Below are 25,342 nucleotides of genomic sequence, written 5' to 3' on the forward strand. Positions count from 1 at the left end.
GATAAACCAAAAAGTTTATAATGCAACAAAGATAATTGAGGAAAAAACTATATTTCATACAGATCAATACCCTTAGAGGAAGACATGGACTTTCAAACTCTTAAATATATGTAAATATACAAATATATAATATATATTTCAAGCTCTTAAATACTCTAAGATTTGAGGGGATTTGAGGGGAGTTTTGACCCCAAAATTACATGAAGTAACAGTGGCAGAATATGGACCTTAGTGAATGTTGACTTAGAAATATAATTCAAATATAGGTTTTGTTTTTCAAAAAGGCATCATTCTGAGGGTCACAGAACTCGGTCAGTATTTTGTGATTTTTGAGCCATTTTCTAATATCTCTTTATGGTAATAGACAACATTGTTCCCTGTGATTTTTATCCTGTTGCCTCAAACTTCTATCAAACTGTTATCTCATTGCATGTTTTTGCATGTTTAAGCCATGCCTCTCCAGCTGGATTGGTCATTTCTAAGGGTAAATATTGTGATAGATGCCAGGGTGCATCTCCCAGAGTAACTAGCATGGCACTCTATTCATAGAATGCATGGTACACGATAAAAGTGAACCAACTGTCTGTGACTTGCCACTGGGCCTCGTCTAGTCTTCTCTCTCCTCCTACAGCTGGCTGAAGGCCTGGCCACCCAGCAGACGCTTCATGGCCTGAAGCCCTTCACGACCTACTCCATTGGGGTGGAGGCCTGCACTTGCTTCAATTGTTGCAGCCAAGGGCCAACAGCAGAGCTGAGAACTCCTTCTGCTCCGCCATCAGGACTGTCCTCTCCCCAGATCCAGACACTGGCCTCGAGGACAGCCTCCTTCCAGTGGAGTCCCCCCCTGTTCCCCAACGGCGTCATTCAAAGGTAGCATGGGAGAGCCAAAAGGACAAAGAAACCGAAATAAGACATGAACACAGACATGCAGCTACTCAGCCCTCCCCAAGGAAGACTTGCTGATTGAACAGACACCTGTAGCAAAATAGACAAATCAATTGATTTGAGTGGTCACATTCCCCACCAAGTGTTTCAGTCATAAATCAGCTAAGGATAGAAAGGTGAACAACAAAATTTTCTTTAAATAAGAAAGACAAGGCAGGGACTTCCCTGGCAGTCCAGTGGCTAAGACTCAGCACTTCCGCTGCAGGGGGCACGGGATCGATCCCTGGTCCCTCATGCCGCACAGTGCATCCAAAAAAAAAAAAAAAAAAGGACAAGGCAATGTGTTTCCATTCATTGAAAGGATGTGCTGTTCCTCATGGTTCCCTGGAATTTTTCATTCTACAGGGCTCAGCTAGAACATAGCAAACTTCTGTGACTAAATCAGAATTTCCTTGATCTAATTTAAAATGTCATAATGAACCACTGTTTGAAAGACCACAGAAGTTATTTCACTCAAGATAATCTGGAGGAAAAAAAGATATTCTTTATTTTCAACAGAGAAGAACAGTTTTATCACTCTCTTCTAAAAAGAGAGAAATATCTCTACCAACAAGGATTCCTGGCTGCTGGGTGGACAGCAGCATGTGTATACATGTGACTTCTCTTATCATTTCTCTGGTTCCATCTGCTGCCCATTTCCAACAGCATTAAATAAAGTGTTTCTGAGAGCAGTCTCCCACAAATGGGAATTTGAAAGAGCTGACAGTTCAGTGAAAACAAAATATCAACAGGTTTAAAAGAGAGTTAGACTAATTCCTTTGCCTGTTTTCTCTTTATGTGTCCATTCTCATTCCAGCTATGAGCTCCAACTCTACATGGCTTGCCCTCCGGATTCAGCCACCCCATGTACTCCCAGCCAAACCGAGACAAAGTACACTGGGCCAGGGCCGAGAGCCAGCCTCGAGGGTCTACAGCCCTACACCACCTACAAGCTGAGGGTGGTAGCCCACAATGATTTGGGCAGCACGGCCTCTGAATGGATCAGCTTCATCACCCAAAAAGAATGTGAGTAGAAGTGGCTGCCATCATAAGCCAAAAAGGTAGGAGGGCAGCCGGAGGGGAAGCTTGTCCTGAAAGGTAAGGGGAAAACAGTTTGCTAAAAGGACTGAGTGTTCAGTTCCTTTGAATGTTACTGAGACATCAGTGAACATGACTATTGGGGGAAAATGCCCATTGGATTAAATAATATGGAAATCAAGAGTGAATTTAGGAAGATTTTTCATGTAGCAATGGGATGAAAACCAATTAAGAGAAAGCTAATACATGGGTAAGATGAAAACAAACACTTAAGATGACTTTTTTTCTTTCTTTATTTTGAGATAACTTTTTAGAGAAGTTTGCCATTCCTTTTCTTTTCAAATGACATGGCGTCATAGCTCGCATTTCTGGAAAGCTTTGATATACAGCACTGCCAGGAAAAGCAAAAGGGCTACTGAGTGCAGAAAAGGGCAATTAGCTAATCAGTTGGGGCCTCCTTACATTTCTATAAAATAAGTCCTTTTCAGATTTTATAAGGTTTATATGTCTACTGTTTAAAAATGGCAAATACATAAGGTATTAAGAATAAAATAAGTACTTATAATTAGAGCCAGCTACGTAATTTGTAGGTTCCACTGGAAAATGAAAATATGGGGCCCCTTGTTCAAAAATCATTAACAATTTCAAGATAATGACAGCAGAGCATCAAAACTAAGTCCATAATTCTTCTACATGCGGGATCCTGGGCAGCTGCACAGGTCACACAACCATGAAGCCAGTCCTGCTTATAATCCCCCCACACCCAGAGGCAACCACCATTAATATTTTGGCATAATTCATTCCTTTAATCCCTTTTTTATGCAGAGTTTTTATTACATGGCTGAGATCATACTCTAATGAAAATTTCATAGTCTGCTTTTTATACTTGACATTATTTTATTTGCATTTCCCATGGCATTAAAAACTCTTTAGCCACCAAGGTTAATGGCTATATAACATTCCATCCTACGAATAAATTGGGCATTTCAGTTGTTTCTAATATTTTCCTTTTATAAATGTGGTGAGAAAGTTTGTGAACAAATCTTTGAATGTCTGGTTATCTTCTTAAATGGCAACAAATGGAATTTACTACATCAGGAATTTTAAGTATTTTAAGGCTTTGCACACTTATTGCAAATTTGCTTTCCAGAAACATGATATCAGATTAGAACCGCATCTTTGGTATTTGGCACTGACATTTTTAAAAGTAAGAGTTATGCATTCGTGAAAGTTCACTGCCTCATACGAAGACTTTAATGTACCTGAGCCATAACATGGCAGGAGGTTAGCAAGAGGTCATTTTTAGCGAGCACTTGCTCGTTCCTGGCACTGTTCAGGCATTTTACAAATAATCCTTACCACAAACCTATGAAGTTAAGTACTATTATTAACCAAATTTATAGATGAGAAAACTGATGCAGGGCTGTGGACTGTGCACTACAATTCCAGGATGCCATTCACATCAATTAGAATCTGAAGTGAGGCTCCTGGAGCTATATGATGAGCTAAAGCCAGAGCTTAAGCCCCTCCAGTTTCCACACCTAGAAGGTAGAAGTGTTACTCTAAGTTCAGGATCACCCAGCTCAGCAGCACCCTCGGTACTGCTGTGCTAACCTGGTCAACTCACTACCTACTTTCTGTAATAGAGATTTGAGACCTTCTCCACCCTCCTCAGACCTTCCACTTCTTCTCATCCTTTTCCCACAAGCCTATACAACCCTCACCCACCTCTCCCTAGAGTCTTGGCAGAACTCCTTGCCTCGTCATTCACCAGGAAAGGAAATGTCATCAGTCAGTAATTTGCTCGCTTCCCACCCCAGACAGCCACGTGTCCTGCATCTGCATCATTCCCACCAGGGACACGGCAGGAAGGGGTGGTCCTTCCATCTGAAATAAACCTGCCTCTTGTGCTTTGATACCACTTCCTTCACTACTATTCATCATTTTTCTATCCTTAATCTTCAGTGTATCACTGTTGCCTCTATCTTTCTAATGTTAAGGCAAACAGACTCCATTTCCCCTCTGGTTCCTGCCCCGGCTCCTCCCGACAGGGCACAACTCTTCTAAAGAATGGTCTTCAAGTGCTTTCCCATTTTCTTGCTTCCCGTGTGTTCTTTAACTTCCTCCACACTGATTTCCACCTCATCCCTGCACGAAAATCTCTTCCTAAATTTGCCCTTGACCTCCACACTGATGATCCAGTGGGCTTTTTACACCAGTAATCACGTTGACTTCTTGGGAACATTCAACGTGATTGAAGCCTCAATCCTTGGTAGAAAGTGGCTCCCCTTAGTTTTCATGACAAGTCTCTCCTGGGAAACCTGTGTCTTTGGATGTTCAGTGTTAGCTTAGTTGCTTGATCTTCCACCAACCAAGGTTTTTAAGCCTCAACCCTAAACTTTCTCTGCTCACACTTTCCCTTTTATCCCCTTCCCTCTTTTTTCCTGTCCTTCCTGCCTCACCTCTTCCCTCTTCAGGTGAGTTCATCTCCTCCAAGGCTTCAGTTCCGAAGGCTGACTCCCAAATGGTCACCTCCTCCCCGAGCTCCCTGCTTGAAATCCAGACCCTCACACCCAGCTTCCTTGTCTCCCTTGGAACTTCTCATAACCAGCTTGAGTTGGGCAGACCCCCAACAGAAGGCGAATCTTTCCCCTTAAATGTGCCCTTCCTTGGGCTCTCATTCTCTCCATTTTATCTCCAGCACTAAGCAGAGTGTCTTAGATACCCAAAATGTGTTGTTTAGTGAGTGAGTGAATGCATCCAGAACGTCTCACGTTTACTGTTGGCACCACACAATCAGTGTCCTTTGTCACCCAAGCTATAATCAAAGCAAAGTGTAATCGTTCTTCGTAATATCTACTGCCTAATCGTGTAACCTCCTTTACCTTTTTGCGTATTCCTCTCGCTATCCTCCCTTCACAAACCCAAAAAGAACTGTGAGAAACATTTATTCCTGAAATGAAAGTGTAGTCAAATGAATTCTGACTTAATAAAAAACGCGACTCCTTACGAGGAATGGGACAAAACACCACCGCCATCTTTGAGAAGCAATTACCGTTTACAATACAGACTGTCCCTTATGTACAATGGTTTGACTTCACGATGGTGCCAAAGTGATATACATTCAGTAGAAACTATACTTTGAATTTTGATCTTTGTCAGGTTAGTGATCTGTAGTATGATTCTCTCTCATGATGCTGAGGGCAGCTCCCAGTCAGCCATGCCATCAAAAGGGTAAACAACCAATACACTTACAACCATTCTGTACCCGACACCCATTCTGTTTTTCACTTTCAGTACAGTTTGCAATAAATTATGGGAGATACTCAACTGTTTATTATAAAATAGACTTTGCATTAAATGATTTCTGCCCAGTAGGCTAATGTAAGTGTTCTGAGCACGTTTGAGGTAGGCTAGGCTAAGCTATGATTGGTAGCCTATGTGTATTAAATGCATTTTCAACTTAGGATATTTTTCAATTTATGATGGGTTTATTGGGCGTAACCCCATCCTAAGTCAAGGGAGATCTGTATATTTATCAGCCAATTTTTCTAATTATTCCAGGTTTTGTGTGTGTCTCACCAGAAGGCCAGGCCAAAACAGCTATGTGAGGTTTGCAGGTTATCACCAATTCTGTTTTTCAACATGAAACTTAGTCTTTGCCAGACATTTTCCCCTTATGCTGGAGGAACAGAATGAACAGACTTAAGATGTCCTGCCTTTCTATTCTTTCTTGACATTGAAGAAGTGGCTGAAGTTTGCAGTAGCACTGAAGGAGGAAGGGTTCTCTTCATCTGTTTACTGGATCCCCAGACATGGAAAAACACAATAGTTGACTGGCTGTTGTATGGGGTTTAAATACCATTTATGTTCCTTTTAACTCATTTTACAAACTAGCAGAGAGAAAATGTGGATCAAAGAATACAAACCAGAAGATGCTTTGAAAATAGTATTTGCAATTTTATATAAACGTGATCAGAAAAGGGTCTAGAGAAGCATTAGCAACATATTCTGCCCCCTCTGCCTGAATTACACCTGCAGTGGAAGAGCAGAGGTGAGGTGTAAATGTTTAACAACTGGCCTCCGTGAAAGAAAAATGTCCTGATTTGCAGGGCTCAGCAATTTCCATGGTGTAAGTACTCCTACTTGGCTGATTTCAAGTTGCCAACGTGACAGCACTGAACACAGAGTTGGGAAAAGATTGTGTACCATTATATAATATTTCCACCATCCAGATACAATAGGTTTGAACAGCATGAGAGCATAGATAATAAAAGGTAGTGACGTAATTAAGAAGTTACAAAGTTTTAATATTTGTTACCTTTGTTTTAATATAATTTATTTAGGTTTATATGATTTAGTTTTTAATAGTGGCTGGGTTTAATAACCAACTCACAAAATTCCTGAATATTTAACAATCAGGATGAACCACTCACCACTGAAGGGCACCCATAAAGTGAATTAGTAAATCATGCTCCTTTAAATAAATGTGTACTGATTTTAACAAAAAAACATGGGCTTTGGCGTTAAGCAGGCCTGGGTTCAGATCCTTTGTCCCCTACCAGCTACTGACATTAAGCAGGTTATTTGATCTCTCTAAACTTTAGTCTCCTCACATGAAAAATTAGGAAATAATTCTTACAAGATTGTTTTGAGGGTTAAATAAAATAAAATACATCAAGTACTTTATTGTACTTGCATTGTACTACTTTATTGGCATAGTAGCTGTTATCATTTTCTCAGTCTTCAAATCCTTTATTCCTGATTATTTTGATAGTTTGATCACTCTTTTTCCTCAGGAAGATCTCCAAATCCTGCAAGGCAAGTAAAGCCCCTACATTTCTATTTTTGTACTATTTACAAGCCTTCTCTTTGTCTGTACTGTTATGATGTAGGGGAGAAGTGGAAATCTACCAAAATTAAGTGACAGTGGGAAGCCACAGACAAATACAATAGTATGTTCCATTGTGATATTAAGCATAATTTGTGTTAAAAAATATTTAAAGAGGGCTTGATAGCTCTTGTTTCAGTATTTGCAGAAAAATTTTCCTATAACTTTATGAAAATATCTTATTTTAAAAGATGAGAATCAAATTTGTCTTCATGGTTGAATCTTATGATCACCAAAGCGTAATTATTCCTTATTTTGTTATATTTCCTCACATCAGCAACAGATGGATTTAATTTTTAAAGGAAAAAAGATATCCAATTTATTTCTACCACTCACTTTTTTTTTCTTTTCTTAAAAGCCAATTTCATATATAGCTGGATCTTAATGCCCTTACAAATGTATTGATTATTTTAGAGAAAATGAGATCTCATGAAATAAATCTCTTCTGACTTGACAAGATGATATGGTATCCCTTCATTTGTTCCTACAAAAATGATTCATTTAAAAGATGAGCCTCAGTTAAGGATTATTCTTTCTTTATTTTAGTAAGGAGTTGAAAAATGAAAAGTTCTCATTCCTGTTAAATGCACACAAAGTTGCTTCTCTATCTGATACAATACTTAGGAGACCTGAACTTGATTATATACTAATGTACTGTGCTATTGATTGATTAGTCAGGGCAATGAATTATTATACTCGAATTGCTATTTGCAAGACTTTTTAACTATCTTAGAAAACAAACGAACGGTTCAAGAAAAAGCTTTAAAAATAAATGGGTGCCAAAAGAACATAATTCACCATCTAAGCAGTTTAGTTAGGAGAAAATAAAATATTAACTTCATCTAGTCCTTGGGGCTTTGTAGCAATAAATACTGATTTGATATGAAAAATAGCTATCCACTGTAGTTAATAGTGTTAAGGATACTTTACCTGTTAAAAGAAGGAAAATGCAACAAAATATGAGCTGCGGGGCTATGCTGATGAGCAGAACCATTGTATGTTAATAGGTGTATTTCATAAAACACCACTCTCCATTGATTTTTTTTTTGGAAAGCAGGTGCAACATTGCTGAGAAAGCATTTCACATGTGTTCCCATAGTTTTCTTTTCACCCCCAAAGCCAGGTTTTTCCTTTAAGCAGTAAGGGAAATAGGAAGGGTTCCAGCAAGGACAAAAAAAATGTGTGCTCATATTTTAAAATAAAAAGCACACACACACCACACTATTTTTAGAACTTACAACCTTCTCCAACATATTTTTAGAACTTAGAACCTTCTCCCACTTATTTTTAGAACTTAGAAACTTCTTCCACCTATTTCTAGAACTTGCAACCTTCTCTCAGCTATTTTTAGAATTAGAACCTTTGTCCAACTATTTTTAGAACTTACGTCCTTCTCCCAACAGTGCCCCAGTACCGTGCCCCTTTCTCGGTGGACAGCAATCTATCCGTGGTATGTGTGGACTGGAGTGGCTCCTTCCTGCTGAATGGGCGGCTGAAGGAGTTCGTCTTGACCGATCGAGGGCAGCGTGTGTACAGTGGCCTCGACACCACCCTCTACATCCCAAAGACCGCAGACAGAAGTGAGTTTCCCATTCCCATTTCTCAGGGCACAAGAAGCTGAGTTTCCCACCTTTCCGAGATGCTCAATCTGTCGATCTGAATGGTGACCTCAGATGGTCATCATTAACATGTCCTGGGTTAAGTGGTCACTTCTCGTGGGAAAGCGACTGCTCGGTGTCAGTCAGGTTTTCCTGATGACCCTTCTGATGTGGTCCTCTGAACACTGCCTCTGCTGAGGTTCCCCAGGAACAAGACCAGAGGGCAGGTTATGTGCACTAGAGAAATAAAACCCACAGGCAAAGAGTATCCTGAAATAATACAATTTTAGGGACTTCAGAGACTTTCTCAATGCATCCACAGCCTCCAAAGAGAGCATAATCAGGCCATGACCATCCCCAAATCTTAGACCTTGAGTAAGAGCTTTCCTGAACCAACGTCGGTATCTGTTCTTGAAATAACAACGCTCTTCCCTCTAAAACTGAATACTTTCTCCCTATTTAATTACATGTCCTTCTTTGGTTTTCTTGTTTTTAAATTGAAATGAGAAAAAGCTTTTCAAGGTACTAAGTATTTTCTAATGATCAACATGGCCACAGGACCAATAGATGTGAGGCCCTTTTGGGCAATCTGGTTTTATACAATGAATTCATCAGTGGTTGATTTTTTTAGTTTCCTTGAAAATATGTACTATTTATTTTGGCTAAAAGGGGCAGGTAAACAATGAGCTCCAGCATTGCATTTACAGCATTTGAAACTTATCAGTAACATTTTTACAACAGTTCAGCTACATGGTCACAGTTCTTGGTCACCTGGGCAGTTTGTTGTGATGAGGAGATGGCCTGAAAGTTGGGAAATACGGGTTCTACCCCTGGCCAGGCCTCTAATCATCTGTGTGACCTTACAAGACTCAATTCCCTCAGGCTCCTGGCTACTGTAAGAGGTATTTAGACCATTTGATTTCTCAGATCCCTGTTGAGCCTTCCTGCTTAGTAGGAAACTCTGGGTTGCCTAGTGAAAGGAACACCTGTAAGTTTAAAGGAACAGTTTCAGATTATATGCAGAACAAGATACATTCTGTGAGTTAACCTTTATTCTTCAGATAATTCTTTTCCTTTGCTATATAATCTCTAAACTTCTTTAGTTCTGTTACATATATATATGTTATTATATAGGTAACATATATGTAATAACATATGTTATATATGTTATTACACTAATGATAGCTGTTTTTCTTGATAGTTTTTAAGTTAGAAATAAGTCTGCATAGTAGGTAAAACCTCATAACTTGATGTGGAATCCTGTTTTCAGACTACTTCATGCTATAATACATTGCTTTTCTGAAACTGTGCCCACTATTTGTAGATGTTGAATAACTGACTCATTTACCTTTGTCCAGCTTTCTTTTTCCAGGTCATCTGCACTACAGATGAAGGAAGTGTTAAGACACCTTTGATTCAATATGATACCAGCACTGGATTTGGTAAACATTTAACTCAAATCATATTTAGTGTAGTATCTACTCATTTTCCTAAAGGAGCATGCATGTTTGTTTATACATATTTGTGTTTGTTTATACATACATGTTTGTTTATACATATGTATCTACACATCTTAGCATACACCATATGGAAGAAATTGTGTTAAGTGTTGTAAGAATTTTTTTAAGTCCTCTTGAAACTTACATTAGGCAAGGAGTTAGGGTAAACTCTTAAAATGCCAAGTCATTGAATTGTAGATGCAGAAAGATATGACTAAAGTTCTCTCCTAACCACAAATTCTGTCAATAAAGAGCTATATGAATTTGTGCACCAAAAAAAGTGAATTTATAGAGGAAGTCAGAGGAAAGAGAAAATACTCTAATGCCAATTTGTGTGGATAATAACGATAATGTTCCAGATTCAGAGTTAGGGTTAGCAAAGTGTAGCCCCCCTCTCATGGAGTTCAAATTTTAATTTTAGTCACCTTCTCTCCCTCCCTTAAACATCCTCACCCCAGTGCTAAATGCTTCCCCTTTTAATCAACTTCCCCTGACAGTGTGGGTGTGAAGGCCAAGGAGGCCCATCCAGTCCTTGAGGGGCTGAAAAGGGGGAAGGCTGTCAAAAGAGTTGGCATTTACAGCTGTGTCTGTCCTTCCTCTTGGCCATGAGCATTGGCTTTAGAAGAGCAGCTCCCTGGCCCTCTGCTGCATGCCAGCCTGCATGGCGGCTGCGTGGATCCAGAGGCTTCTGAGCTGTTGCTAGCAAAGGGCTGGGATGGAGATGATCTCTGAGACTTTCTCCCACTCAGATTGCCAGGCCGACGGTGATTCCACAGCTTAACACTGTTCTGCAGTGATCCCATAAGCCTTTCCGAGTCTGCCCCGCTCACTTCAGCTTTCCCACATCCACAGACTTGACAATCCTGCTACTCCCCATCCTTCGATCCTTCATCCCCGGAAAGCCCTTACTTAGCACAGGGACTGGCACAGGGTAAATGCTTATTAAATGTGAGCTACGTCTATCAGCCTCATGTGCAGAGAATCACATCAACTGAACTCTTAACACCTGAATAGAAATCAAAGGTAAGTGGTCCCTTTGCTAAAGGATTTCCATCCCTAGGAAGCTCTCCCAGGGCATTTGAGTGATGACTTGCAGAGCTTTTGTTACTTAACAGAGAGGCCAGAGTACAAGAAGTACTATAAAGACCACATGTTAGCACAAACTATTAACATCCCAATGGAAAATGATATCTGACGTCTCAAAATCCAGTTTGAAAGAAACTTCACACACACAGGAACAGGGCTGTTGCATGAAGTGAGGGGACCCTGGATCCACACAGCATTGACTGTGTATATAATGGGGTTTCTGTAGCAATATTAGTCTGGGATCCAACCCTCACATGAGCCCAGAAAGGACTGCTCCCCAGGCACACAGCTGTGAAGTAGGCTTTTCCCAAGGTTACTTTGGTAACCCTCTTAAAAATCCCCTCATCCCCCCTCCAACTGTATTTCCTGGGAGCGTGCCAAGGCAGCTGCAATTTCCAACCTGAGAGGTGTCAGCAAGGTCTCCCAAGGGCTGTAAACTTCTCCTTACACCCACCGACCCACTGCACCATTTCCCCAGCCTGAACACAAGTGCAACAAAGCACTATACATGCTTTTCTAATTTATTAAACAACAGAGCAAGAAATCACAAAATTGCCTTCTGAAATAACGTTTCCCTTTTCTGTCCCTGGGTTTTGCAGGCCTGGTGCTGACAACTCCTGAAGAAAAGAAAGGATCAGGGAACAAAAGCACAGAGTTCTACAGCGAGTTATGGTTCATAGTGTTAATGGCAATGCTGGGCTTGATCTTGTTGGCCATTTTTCTGTCCCTGATACTACAGAGAAAAATCCACAAAGAACCATATATAAGAGAGAGGCCTCCTTTAGTGCCTCTTCCAAAGCGGATGTCTCCATTGAATGTATACCCACCGGGGGAAACCCATACGGTATGTATCTAAAGGCGGCCTCATTTCTCTATCACTGGACTAAAATATTTGTTTGTATTTAGAAGGAAATATTTTCAGAACCATAGTAGCAAGGGACTAGATGACACTTATGTTTGGCTAAATATGGAGACCAAGGGAGACTAACCCTAGAAGAGCATTCTCAACTTTGGCTGCACGTTAGAATCACCTGGTGCTACAGACTGAATATTTGTGTCCCCCCAAAATTCATGTGTTGAAACCCTAATCCCAAGTGTGATGGTATATGGGGGGAGGGCCTTTGGGAGGTAGTTAGGTCATGAGGGTGGAGCCCTCATGAATGGGATTAGTGCCCTTATAAAGAGACCCCAGAGAGCTCCCTTGTCCTTTCCACTATGTGAGGACCAGGAAGTGGGCCCACACCAGACACTCAATCTGCTGGCACCTTGATCTTGGACTTCCCAGCCTCCAGAATTTAAGAAATAAATTTCTGTTGCCTCTAGGTCACCCAGTCCATGGTATTCTGTTATAGCAGCCCTAATGGGCCAGGACATCTGGGAAAGTTTTTAAAATACTGATACCTGGGCCTTATCCCAGATATTCTGATTTCATTGGCCTTGGATGGGGCCTGGGGATTGGTATTCTTTTTTTAACTCTGAAAGTGATTCTAATGTGCACCAGGGGTGAGTATTTCTGCTTTGTAGTTGTAAGTCAGGGGATTGTGGAGGAGAGTTGTATATTGAAATCACCTGGAGAATTTATCGGTTATATTACTGTGTAACTTGAGGAATTAGAAATAAAAGGGGAGATAGGGAAAGACTTAAGTGCCAGCAGTGCTGGGTCTGTTCTTGACCCTGACACCCTGCGCCAGTGCAGATGGATGACTCCTTGTGGCTCCAGACCACAGACCACCTACTGCCAAGATAGAGGTCAGGCAAAGATCTGGGGGGTGAAGGTCACACGGAGGGTGACACAAGGCATCGCTGCACCAAGCACTCATTGAAGAGGTAAAAGATGACTGAATCCCATGGTGCAGTCTGGCGTGGGGCTGTGTCTACCTGGGCAAGGAAAGGCTGTAATTTATAAATCCCCCAGGTACCAGTCTGCTCCCCAAACTGTGTGCCAAAATGCATCTGCCCAAGGGGACCCCTTTTCCCCAGTTTGCACAAAGGTTCTATATGAGCTAGTGGCCACCCTGTGCAGCTGAAATTCTGATCACCAATTCCAATGTGTGGGGAGGCTTTCCACACCAACAGGCAATTCTCTGACACCAGCTGGGTGTCCTGCAGTTCAACTAAATTCTGACACTGTCTACCCAGAGATAGCATCAGATTCCACAGGGGAAGGGCTCAGTCCTACAAGACTCTTGTCCCCTCTGTGTCCCCTTCCCCGCCAACCTCAGACGCCAGTCACAAGTCCAGATTGTCAACTGTGCTTCTGACCTACTGGCTACAGATTGGAGGTTCCAATGACCAAATCCTTGGGTTTCTTAATTTGTTAACAAATTTAATGAACAGTAACGAATTTTAAATTTGTTAACATTTTCAAGATCACAAAGCATAAATTGAGTCCAGCTAAGTTTAAGTGCAGTTTCTACTTGTACAGTCAGCCCTATATATCTACAGATTCCACACCCACAGACATAGGGGGCTGACCATGAGAATGGAGCATCCTCGGATTTTGGTACCCAGGGGAGGGAGTCCTGGAGCCAAATCCCCTTGGATACCAAGGGACAATTGTAATTACTGGCTTGCAGATCCTTTCATTCTCTGCAATACTAAACAAATAATGCAGTATCACCTCAACACTTAGCAATTAGTTTCTACTCACCGAGTGGTTTAAATTGCCGAACTCTTATATTATGAAAATGCATCTCCAGATAGTATTAATGTGTGGGTATGATTATACTGTCCTTGGAGAAACAAAGAATTTGGTTTTTTTTTTAAATTTTATTGGAGTATAGTTGATTTACAATGTTGTGTTAATTTCTGCTATAGAGCAAAGTGATTCAGTTATACATATATATATATTCTTTTTCATATTTTTTCGATTGTGGTTTATCAAAAGATATTGAATATAGTTCTCCTGCTGTACAGTAGGCACTTGTTGTTTATCCATGCTATATACAATATTTGAATCTGCTAATCCCAAACTTCCAATCCTTACCTCCCCCATTGCCCTGCCCCTTGGCAACCACAAGTCTGTTCTCTGTGTCCTTGAGTCTGTTTCTGTTTCATAGATAAGTTCATTTGTGTCATATTTTAGATTCCATCATAAGTGATACCATATGATATTTGTCTTTCTCTTTCTGACTTACTTTGCTTAGGAGGTTAATCTCTAGGTCCATCCATGTTGCTGCAAATGGCATTATTTCATTCTTGTTTATGGCTGAGTAATATTCTCTTATATAAATATAGCACTCTTCTTTATCCATGCATCTGTCAATGGACATGTAGGTTGTTTCCATGTTTTGGGTATTGTAGTGATTTTATGAATATTGGGGTGCATGTATCTTTTAGAATTAGAATTTTGTCCTGATATATGCCCAGGAGTGGGATTGCTGGATCATATGGCAACTCTATTTTTAGTTTTTGAGGACCATCCATACTGTTTTTTATAGTGGCTGCACTGATTTACATTCCCACCAACAGTGTAGGAGGGTTCCCTTTTCTATACTCGCCCTCCAGAACTTGTTATTTTTAGACATTTTAATGATGACTAGTCTGTCCAGTGTGAGGTGGTACCTCACTGTAGTTTTGATTTGCATTTCTCAAATAATTAGCGATGTTGAGCATCTTTTCATGTGCCTGTTGGACATGTGTATGTCTTCTTTGGAGAAATGTCTACTGCGGTCTTCAGCCCACTTTTCAGTTAGGTTGTCTGTTTTTTTTTTATTATTAAGCTGTATGACCTGTTTGTATATTTTGTAAATTAAGCCTTTATCATTTGCATCATTTGCAAATAATTTCTCCCAGTCCATAGGTTGTCTTTTCATTTTATTTATGGTTTCCTTTGCTATGCAAAAGCTTATAAGTTGGATTAGGTCCCAATTAGTGACTTTTCCTTTTATTTTTTTAACATCTTTATTAGAGTATAATTACTTTACAATGTTGTGTTAGTTTCTGCTATATAACAAAGTGAATCAGCTATATGTATACATATATCCCCATATCCCCTCCCTTTCGAGTCTCCTTCCCACCCACCCTATCACACCCCTCTATGTGGTCACAAAGCACTGAGCTGATCTCCCCATGTTATGCAGCTGCTTCCCACTAGCTATCTATTTTACATTTGGTAGTGTATATATGTCAGTGCTACTCTTTCACTTCGTCCCAGCTTACCCTTCTCCCTCCCCATGTCCTCAAGTCCATTCTCTATGTCTGTGTTTTTATTCCTGTCCTGTACCTAGGTTCATCAGAACCATATTTTTTTCTAGATTCCATATATATGTGTTAGCATACAGTATTTGTTTTTCTGACTTACTTCACTCTGTATGACAGACTCTAGGCCCATTCACCTCACTACAAATAACTCAATTTCATTTCTTTTTATGGCTGAGTAATATTCCATTGTATATACATGCCACATCTTCTTTATCCATTCATCGGTTGATGGACACTTGGGTTGCTTCCATGTCCTGGCTATTGTAAATAGTGCTGAAATGAACATTGTGGTACATGACTCTTTTTGAATTATGGTTTTCTCAGGGTATATGCCCAGTAGTGGGATTGCTGGGTCATCTGGTAGTTCTATTTTTACTTTTTTAAGGAACCTCCATACTGTTCTCCATAGTGGCTGTAACAATTCACATTCCCACCAGCAGTGCAAGAGTGTTCCCTTTTCTCCACACCCTCTCCAGCATTAGTTGTTTGTAGATTTTTTGATGATGGCCATTCTGACTGGTGCGAGGTGATACCTCATTGTAGTTTTGATTGGCATTTCTCTAATGATTAATGATGTTGAGCATCCTTTCATGTGTTTGTTGGCAATCTGTATATCTTCTTTGGAGAAATGTCTGTTTAGGTCTTCGGGCCATTTTTGGGTTGGGTTGTTTTTTTGTTGTTGTTGTTGTTATTGAGCTTCATGAGTTGCTTGTATGTTTTGGAGATTAATCCTTTGTCAGTTGCTTCATTTGCAAATATTTTCTCCCATTCTGAGGGTTGTCTTTTCGTCTTGTTTATGGTTTTCTTTGCTGTGCAAAAGCTTTTAAGTTTCATTAGATCCCATTTGTTTATTTTTGTTTTTATTTCCATTTCTCTAGCAGGTGGGTCCAAAAGGATCTTGCTGTGATTTATGTCATAGAGTGTTCTGCCTATATTTTCCTCTAAGAGTTTGATAGTGTCTAGCCTTACATTTTGGTCTTTAATCCATTTTGAGTTTATTTTTGTGTATGATGGTAGGGAGTGTTCTAATGTCATTGTTTTACATGTAGCTGTCCACTTTTCCCAGCACCACTTATTGAAGAAGTTGTCTTTTCTCCACTGTATATTCTTGCCTCCTTTATCAAAGATACGATGACCATACGTGCGTGGGTTTATCTCTGGGCTTTCTATCCTGTTCCACTGATACATACTTCTTTTTTACCATACTGTCTTGATTACTGTAGCTTTGTAGTATAGTCTGAAGTAAGGGAGCCTGATACCTCCAGCTCCATTTTGCTTTCTCAAGATTGCTTTGGCTATTCAGGGTCTTATGTGTTTCCATAGAAATTGTGAAATTTTTTGTTCTAGTTCTGTGAAAAATGACAGTGGTAGTTTGATAGGGATTGCATTGAATCTGTAGATTGCTTTGGGTAGTAGCGTCATTTTTACAGTGTTGATTCTTCCAGTCCACGAACATGGTATATCTCTCCATCTATTTGTATCATCTTTAATTTCTTTCATCAGTGTCTTATAATTTTCTGCATACAGGTCTTTTGTCTCCTTAGGTAGGTTTATTCCTAGATATTTTATTCTTTTTCTTGCAATGATAAATGGGAGTGTTTTCTTAATTTCACTTACAGATGTTTCATCATTAGTGTATAGAAATGCAAGAGATTTCTGTGCATTAATTTTGTATCCTGCTACTTTACCTAATTCATTGATTATCTCTAGTAGTTTTCTGGTAGCATCTTTAGGATTCTCTATGTATAGTATCATGTCATCTGCAAAGAGTGACAGCTTTACTTCTTCTTTTCCAATTTGGATTCCTTTTATTTCTTTTACTTCTCTGATTGCTGTGGCTAAAACTTCCAAAACGATGTTGAATAATAGTGATGAGAGTGGGCAACCTTGTCTTCTTCCTGATCTTAGTGGAAATGGTTTCAGTTTTTCAACATTGAGGACAATGTTGGCTGTGGGTTTATCATATATGGCCTTTATTATGTTGAGGAAAGTTCCCTCTATGCCTACTTTCTGCAGGGTTTTTATCATAAATGGGTATTGAATTTTGTGGAAAGATTTCTCTGCATCTATTGAGATGATCATATGGTTTTTCTCCTTCAATTTGTTAACATGGTGTATCACGTTGATTGATTTGCATATATTGAAGAATCCTTGCATCCCTGGAATAAACCCCACTTGATCATGGTGTATGATCCTTTTAATGTGCTGTTGGATTCTGTTTGCTAGTATTTTGTTGAGAATTTTTGTGTCTGTGTTCATCAGTGATATTGGCCTGTAGTTTTCTTTCTTTGTGACATCTTTGTCTGGTTTTGGTATCAGAATGATGGTGGCCTCATATAATGAGTTTGGGAGTGTTCCTCCCTCTGCTATATTTTGGAGGAGCTTGAGAAGTATGGGTGTTAGCTCCTCTCTAAATGTTAGATAGAATTCACCTGTGAAGCCATCTGGTCCTGGGCTACTGTTTGTTGGAAGATTTTTAATCAATTTCAATCTCAGTGCTTGTGATTGGTCTCATCATATTTTCTATTTCTTCCTGGTTCAGTCTCGGACCCGTTGTGCCTTTCTAAGAATTTGTCCATTTCTTCCAGGTTGTCCATTTTATTGGCATAGAGTTGCTTGTAGTAATCTCTCATGATCCTTTGTATTTCTGCAGTGTCAGTTATTGCTTCTCCGTTTCATTTCTAATTCTATTGATTTGAGCCTTCTCCCTTTTTTTCTTGATGAGTCTGGCTAATGGTTTATCAATTTTGTTTATCTTCTCAAAGAACCAGCTTTTAGTTTTATTGATCGTTGCTATCGTTTCCTTCATTTCTTTTTCATTTATTTCTGATCTGATCTTTATGACTTCTTTCCTTCCTCTAACTTTGGGGGGTTTTTTTGTTCTTCTTTCTCTAATTGCTTTAGGTGTAAGGTTAGGTTATTTATTTGAGATGTTTCTTGTTTCTTAAGGTAGGCTTGTATAGCTATAAACTTCCCTCTTAGAACTGCTTTTGCTACATCTCATAGGTTTTGGGTCATTGTGTTTTCATTGTCATTGTTTCTAGGTATCTTTTGATTTCCTCTTTGATTTCTTCAGTGATCTCTTGGTTATTAATTAGTGTGTTGTTTAGCCTCCATGTGTTTTTATTTCTTACAGATTTTTTTCTTGTATTTGATATCTAGTCTCAGAGTGTTGTGGTTGGAAGAGATACTTGATATGATTTCAATTTTCTTAAATTTACCAAGGCTTGATTTGTGACCCAAGATATGATCTGTCCTGGGGAATGTTCCATAAGCACTTGAGAAGATGTGTATTCTGTTGTTTTTAGACAGAACGTCCTATAAATATCAATTAAGTCCACATTGTTTAATGTATCATTTAAAGCTTGTGTTTCCTTATTTATTTTCATTTTGGATGATCTGTCCATTGGTGAAAGTAGGGTGTTAAAGTCCCCCACTGTGATTGTGTTACTGTCAGTTTCCCCTTTTATGGCTGTTAGTATTTTCCTTATGTATTGAGGTGCTCCTATGTTGGGTGCATAAATATTTACAATTGTTATATCTTCATCTTGGATCGATCCCTTGATCGTCATGTTGTGTCCTTCTTTGTCTCTTGTAATAGTCTTTGTTTTAAAGTCTATCTTGTCTGATATGAGAATTGCTACTCCAGCTTTCTTTTGGTTTCCATTTGCATGGAATATCTTTTTCCATCCCCTCACTTTCAGTCTGTATGTGTCCCTAGGTCTGAAGTGGGTCTCTTGTAGATAGCATATATTTGGGTCTTGTTTTTGTATCCATTCAGCCAGTATAAGTCTTTTGGTTGGAGCATTTAATCCACTTACATTTAAGTTAATTATCGATATGTATGTTCCTATTACCATTTTCTTAATTCTTTTGCTTTTATTATTGTAGGTCTTTTCCTTCTCTTCTGTTTCCTGCGTAGAGGAGTTCCTTTAGCATTTATTGTAAAGATGGTTTGGTGGTGCTGAATTCTCTTAGCTTTTGCTTGTCTGTAAAGGTTTTAATTTCTCCATCAAATCCGAATGAGATCCTTGCTGGGTAGAGTAATCTTGGTTGTAGGTCCTTCTCTTTCATCACTTTAAATATGTCCTGCCACTCCCTTCTGGTTTGCAGAGTTTCTGCTGAATGATCAGCTGTTAACATTATGGGGATTCCCTTGTGTGTTATTTGTTGTTTTTCCCTCGCTGCTTTTAATATTTTTTCTTTGTATTTAATTTTTGATCGTTTGATTAATATGTGTCTTGGCGTGTTTCTCCTTGGATTTATCCTGTATGGGACTCTCTGTGCTTCCTGGACTTGATTAACTATTTCCTTTTCCATATTAGGGAAGTTTTCAACTATAATCTTTTCAAATATTTTCTCAGTCCCTTTCTTTTTCTCTTCTTCTTCTGGGACCCCTATAATTCGAATGTTGGTGCATTTAATGTTGTCCCAGAGGTCTCTGAGACTGTTCTCAATTCTTTTCATTCTTTTTCTTTATTCTGCTCTGCAGTAGTTATTTCCACTATTTTATCTTCCAGGTCACTTATCCGTTCTTCTGCCTCAGTTATTCTGCTATTGATCCCTTCTAGAAAATTTTAAATTTCATTTATTGTGTTGTTAATCTCTGTTTGTTTGCTCTTTACTTCTTCTAGGTCCTTGTTAAACGTTTCTTGTATTTTCTCTGTTCTATTTCCAAGATTTTCGATCATCTTTACTATCATTATTCTGAATTCTTTTTCAGGTAAACTGCCTATTTCCTCTTCATTTCTTAGGTCTGGTGGGTTTTGGCCTTGCTCCTTTATCTGCTGTGTGTTTCTCTTTCTTCTCATTTTGCTTAACTTACTGTGTTTGAGGTCTCCTTTTCGCAGGCTGCGGGTTCCTTGTTTCTGTTGTTTTTGGTGTCTGTCCCCAGTGGCTAAGGTTTGTTCAGTGGGTTGTGTAGGCTTCCTGGTGGAGGGTACTAGTGCCTGTGTTCCGGTGGTTGAGGCTGGATCTTGTCTTTCTGGTCAGCAGGTCCACGTCTGGTGGTGTGTTTTGGGCTTCTGTGGCCTTATTATGATTTTAGGCAGCCTCTGTGCTAATGGACGGGGTTGTATTCCTGTCTTGGTAGTTTTTTGGCATAGGGTGTCCAGCACTGTAGCTTGCTGGTCGTTGAGTGGAGCTGGGTCTTGGCGTTGAGATGCAGATCTCTGGGAGATATTCGCCATTTGATATTACGTGGAGCTGGGAGTTTTCTTGTGGACCAGTGTCCTGAACTTGGCTCTCCCACCTCAGAGCCACAGCCCTGACGCCTGGCTGGAGCACCAAGAGCCTGTCATCCACACGGCTCAGAATAAAAGGCAGAAAAAATAGAAAGAAACAAAGAGGATAAAATAAAGTTATTAAAATACAAAATAAATAATTATTAAGAAAAAATATTTTTAAGTAATAAAAAAATAAATAAATGGACAGACAGAACCCTAGGACAAATGGTAAAAACAAAGCTATACAGACAAAATCACACACAGAAGCATACACATATACACTCACAAAAAGAGAAAAAGGGAAAAAAATATATATATCGTTGCTCCCAAAGACCACCTCCTGAATTTGGGTTGATTTGTTGTCTATTCAGGTATTCCACAGATGCAGGTACATCAAGTTGATTGTGGAGATTTAATCCGCTGCTCCTGAGGCTGCTGGGAGCAATTTCCCTTTCTCTTCTTTGTTTGCACAGCTCCGGGGGTTCAACTTTGGATACGGCCGCACCTGTGCATGTAGGTCGCCTGAGGGCATCAGTTCTTCACTCAGACAGGACGGGGTTAAAGGATCAGTTGGTTCAGAGGCTCTGGCTCACTCAGGCTGGGGGGAGGGAGGGGTACAGATGTGGGGCGAGCCTGTGGCGGCAGAGGCCGGTGTGACATTGCACCAGCCTGAGGCGTGCCATGCGTTCTCCCAGGAAGTTGTCCCTGGATCCCGGGACCCTGGCAGTGGCGGGCTGCACAGGCTCCCGGGAGGGGAGGTGTGGATAGTGACCTGAGCTTGCACACAGGCTTCTTGGTGGCGGCAGCAGCAGGCTTAGCATCTCATGCCCGTCTCTGGGGTCCGCGTTGATAGCCATGGCTCACACCCGTCTCTGGAGCTCATTTAGGCGGTGCTGTTAATGCCCTCTCCTTGCGCACCAGGAAACAAAGAGGCAAGAAAAAGTCTCTTGCCTCTTCGGCAGCTCCAGACTTTTTCCCGGACTCCCTCCCGGCTAGCTGTGGCGCACTAGCCCCCTTCAGGCTGTGTTCATGCATCCAACCCCAGTCCTCTCCCTGGGGTCCGACCTCCTAAGTGCGAGTCTCAGCTCTCAGACCCCTCCCGCCCCAGCGGGTGAGCAGACAAGCCTCTCAGGCTGGTAAGTGCTGGTCGCATTGATCCTCTGTGCAGGAGTCTCTCCGCTTTGCCCTCCGCATCCCTGTTGCTGCGCTCTCCTCCGTGGGTCCAAAGCTCCCCCCTCCGCCACCCGCAGTCTCTGCCCGCGAAGGGGCTCCTAGTGTGTGGAGACCTTTCCTCCTTCACAGCTCCCTCCCACTGGTGCAGGTCCCGTCCCTATTCTTTTGTCTCTGTTTATTCTTTTTTCTTTTGTCCTACCCAGGTATGTGGGGAGTTTCTTGCTTTTTGGGAGGTCTGAGGTCTTCTGCCAGCGTTCAGTAGGTGTTCTGTAGGAGTCGTTCCACGTGTAGCTGTATTTCTGGTGTATCTGAGGGGAGGAAGGTGATCTCCGCGTCTTAAGATGCCCTGCAACTGCTATGTTGGGTCTTCGTTGCTGCGAGTGGGCTTTCTCTAGTTGCGGTGAGCAGGGACTATGCGTCGTTGCAGTGCATGGGCGTCTCGTTTTGGTGGCTTCTTTTGTTGCAGAGCATGGTCTCTAGGTGTGCGGGCTTCAGGAGTTGTGGCACGTGGGCTCAGTAGTTGTGGCTTGCAGGCTGTAGAGTGCAGGCTTGGTAGTTGTGACACAAGGGCTTAGTTGGTCTGCAGCATGTGGGATCTTCCAGGACCAGGGCTTTAACCTGTGTCCCCTGCAGTGGCAGGCAGATGCTTAACCACTGCACCACCAGGGAAGTCCCTTAAACTGTCCTCATTTCTTTTCATTCGTTTTTCTTTATTCTGTTCTACAGCAGTGATTTCCACTCTTCTGCCTTTGAGCTCACATATCCAATCTTCTGCCTCATTCATTCTGCTACTGATTCTTTCTAGTGTATTTTTCATTTCAGTTATTGTATGTTCAACTTTGTTTGTTCTTTAGATCTTCTAGTTCTTTGTTAAACATTTCTTGTAACTTCTCAGTCTGTTTCTCCATTTTTTTCTGAGATCTTGGATCATCTTTACTGTCATTACTCTGAAGTCTATTTTCGGATAGATTGACTAGCTTCACTTCACTTAGTTGTTCTTCTGGGGTTTTATTTTGTTCCTTCGTCTGGAACATATTCCTCTGCCATCCTATTTTGTCTAACTTTCTGTTTTTGCGGTCCCACAAGCTGCAGGATTGTAGTTTCTCTTGCTTCTGGTGTCTGTCCCCTGGTGAGTGAGGCTGGTCTAAGAGGCTTGTGCAGGCTTCCTGGTGGGAGAGACTGGTGCCTGCCTGTTGGTGGTTGGAGCTGGGTCTTGTCCCTCTGTTGGGCAGGGCCATAACAACAGGTGTGTTTAGAGGTGGCTGTGGACTGAGGAAGACTTTAAACAGCCTGTCTGCTGATGGGTGAGGCTGTGTTCCTGCCCTGTTGGTTGTTTGGCCTGAGGCGACCCAGCACTGGAGCATGCAGGCTGTTGGGTGTGGCCAGTTCTTGGCATCAAAATGGAGGCCTGCAGACAGCTCATACCAATAAGTGCTCCCCAGTACCTTGACACCAGTGTCCTTGTCCCTGCAGTGAGACACAGTTGCCCCCCTACCTCTCCAGGAGACCCTCCCAGACCAGCAGGTAGGTCTGACCCAGGCTTCTGTGAAGTCACTGCTTTTTCCCTGGGTCCCAGGGTGCACAAGACCTTGTGTGTGCCCTCCAAGAGTGGAGTTTATGGTTCCTCCAGTCCTACGGAGTTCCTGTGATCAAGTCCCACTGGCCTTCAAAATCAAGTGCTCTGGGGCTGCTCCTCCTGAGGCCAAACCCCCAGACTGGGCAGCATGACATAGGCTCAGAACTCTCACTCCTGTAGGAGACCCTCTGTGATATAATTATTTTCCAGTTTGTGTGTCACCCACCTGGCAGGTATGAGATTTGATTGTATTGTGAATGCACCCCCTCCTACCATCTCATTGTGTCTTCTTCTTTGTACGTAGAATATCTCTTTTGTTAGGTTCTGGTCTTTTTTGTCGATGGTTGTTCAGCAGTTAGTTGTGATTTTGGTGTTTTCTTGAGAAGAAGTAAACTCAGGTCCTTCTACTCTGCCATCTTGTCCTCCACCCAGGCATCTATTTCATTCTTTTCTATGGCTCAGTAATATTCTATTGTATAAATACACCACATCTCCCTTATCCATAAATCTGTCAATCTGTCAGTGGATGTTTAGGTTGTTTCCATGTCTTGGGTATTGTGAATAGTGCTGCTATGAACATAGGGGTGCATGTATCTTTTTTAATTATAATTTTGTCTGGATATATGTCCAGGAGTGAGACTGCTGGATCATATAGCAACTCTATTTTTAGTTTTTTGAGGAACCTCCATACTGTTTTCTGTATTGGCTGCACCAACTGACATTCCCACCAATAGTGTAGGAGGGTTCCCTTTTCTCCAGAACCCCCTCCAGCTTTTGTTATTTGTAGATATTTTAATGATGCCCATTCTGATCAGTGTGAGGTGGTACCTCATTGTAGTTTTGATTTGCATTTCTCTAATAATTAGCGATGATGAGCACCTTTTCATGTGCCTATTGACCATCTGTATATCTTCTTTGCAGAAATGTATATTTAGGTATTTTGCCCATTTTTAATTGTTTGTTTGTTTTATTGTTATTGAGTTGTATGAGCTGTTTGTATATTTCAAAAATTAAGCCCTTTTTTGGTCACATCATTTGCAAATATTTTCTTGCAGTCTGTAGGTTCTCTTCGTTTGGTTTATGGTTTCATTTGCTGTCAAAAGCTGATAAGTTTGATTACGTCCCACTTGTTTATTTTTGTTTTTATTTTTATTGCCTTGGGAGACTGACCTACGAAAATGGTATGATTTATATCAGAGACTGTTTTGCCTATGTTCTTTTCTAAGAGTTTTATGATGTCATGTCTTATATTTGTCTTTAAGCCATTTTGAGTTTATTTTTGCGCATGGTGTGAAGGTATGTTCTAACTTCATTGATTTGCATGTGGCTGTCTAACTCTCCCAACACCACTTACTGAAGAGACTTTCTTTTCCCTATTGTATGTTCTTTCCTCCTTTGTTGATAATTAATTGTCCATAGGTGTGTGAGTTTATTTTGGAGCTCTTCTATTCCATTGATCCATGTGTCTTTTTTCTGCCAGTACCACACTCTTTTGATAACTGTAGCTTTGCAATATTGTCTGAAGTCTTGGAGGGTTATGCCTCCTGCTTTGTTCTTTTTCCTGAGAATTGCTTTGGCAATTCTGGGTCTTTTTAGGTTCCATATACATTTTAGTGTTGTTTGTTCTAGTTCTGTGAAAAATGTCATGGATAATTTGATAAGGGTCGAATTAAATCTATAGATTGCTTTGGTTAGTATGGCCATTTAACAATATTAATTCTTCCAAGCCAAGAGCATGAGATATCTTTCCATTTCTTTTTATCATCTTCAGTTTCCTTTATTGATGTTTTGTAGTTCTCAGCATATAAGTATTTCACCTTCTTGGTGAGTTTTATTCCTAAGTATTTTATTTTATTTTATTTTTTGATGCAACTTTAAAGGGTATTGTTTGTCTACATTCCCTTTCTGATATTTCATTGTTTGTATAAAGAAATGCAACCGATTTCTGTATGTTAATCTTGTATCCTGCTACTTTACTGAATTTATCAGTTCTGGTAGTTTTTGTGTGGAGTCTTTAGGGTTTTCTCTATGAAGTATCATGTCATCTGCATATAATGACAATTTTACCTCTTCCCTACCAATCTGAACACATTTTATTTCTTTTCCCTGTCTAATTGTTGTGGCTAGGA

The 25,342-nt window shown here is 40.6% G+C and overlaps 1 protein-coding gene across 2 annotated transcripts in view; it reads left to right on the top strand.

The window, feature by feature from the left end:
• Nucleotides 1-25,342, top strand: part of USH2A (usherin) — a gene marked incomplete at both ends in the record, with an annotated part of 772,061 nt that overhangs the window by 739,828 nt on the left and 6,891 nt on the right. For both annotated transcript variants that reach the window (XM_082613798.1, XM_082613799.1), the window contains 5 exons: nucleotides 632-870; nucleotides 1,742-1,950; nucleotides 8,257-8,433; nucleotides 9,810-9,893; nucleotides 11,636-11,880. In XM_082613798.1, the coding sequence (XP_082469924.1) occupies nucleotides 632-870; nucleotides 1,742-1,950; nucleotides 8,257-8,433; nucleotides 9,810-9,893; nucleotides 11,636-11,880 (954 nt within the window). The remainder of the gene's footprint in view (nucleotides 1-631; nucleotides 871-1,741; nucleotides 1,951-8,256; nucleotides 8,434-9,809; nucleotides 9,894-11,635; nucleotides 11,881-25,342) is intronic.

The sequence above is a fragment of the Mesoplodon mirus genome (assembly GCF_964341445.2).
Source record: "Mesoplodon mirus genome assembly, chromosome: 3".
NCBI lineage: Eukaryota > Metazoa > Chordata > Mammalia > Artiodactyla > Ziphiidae > Mesoplodon > Mesoplodon mirus.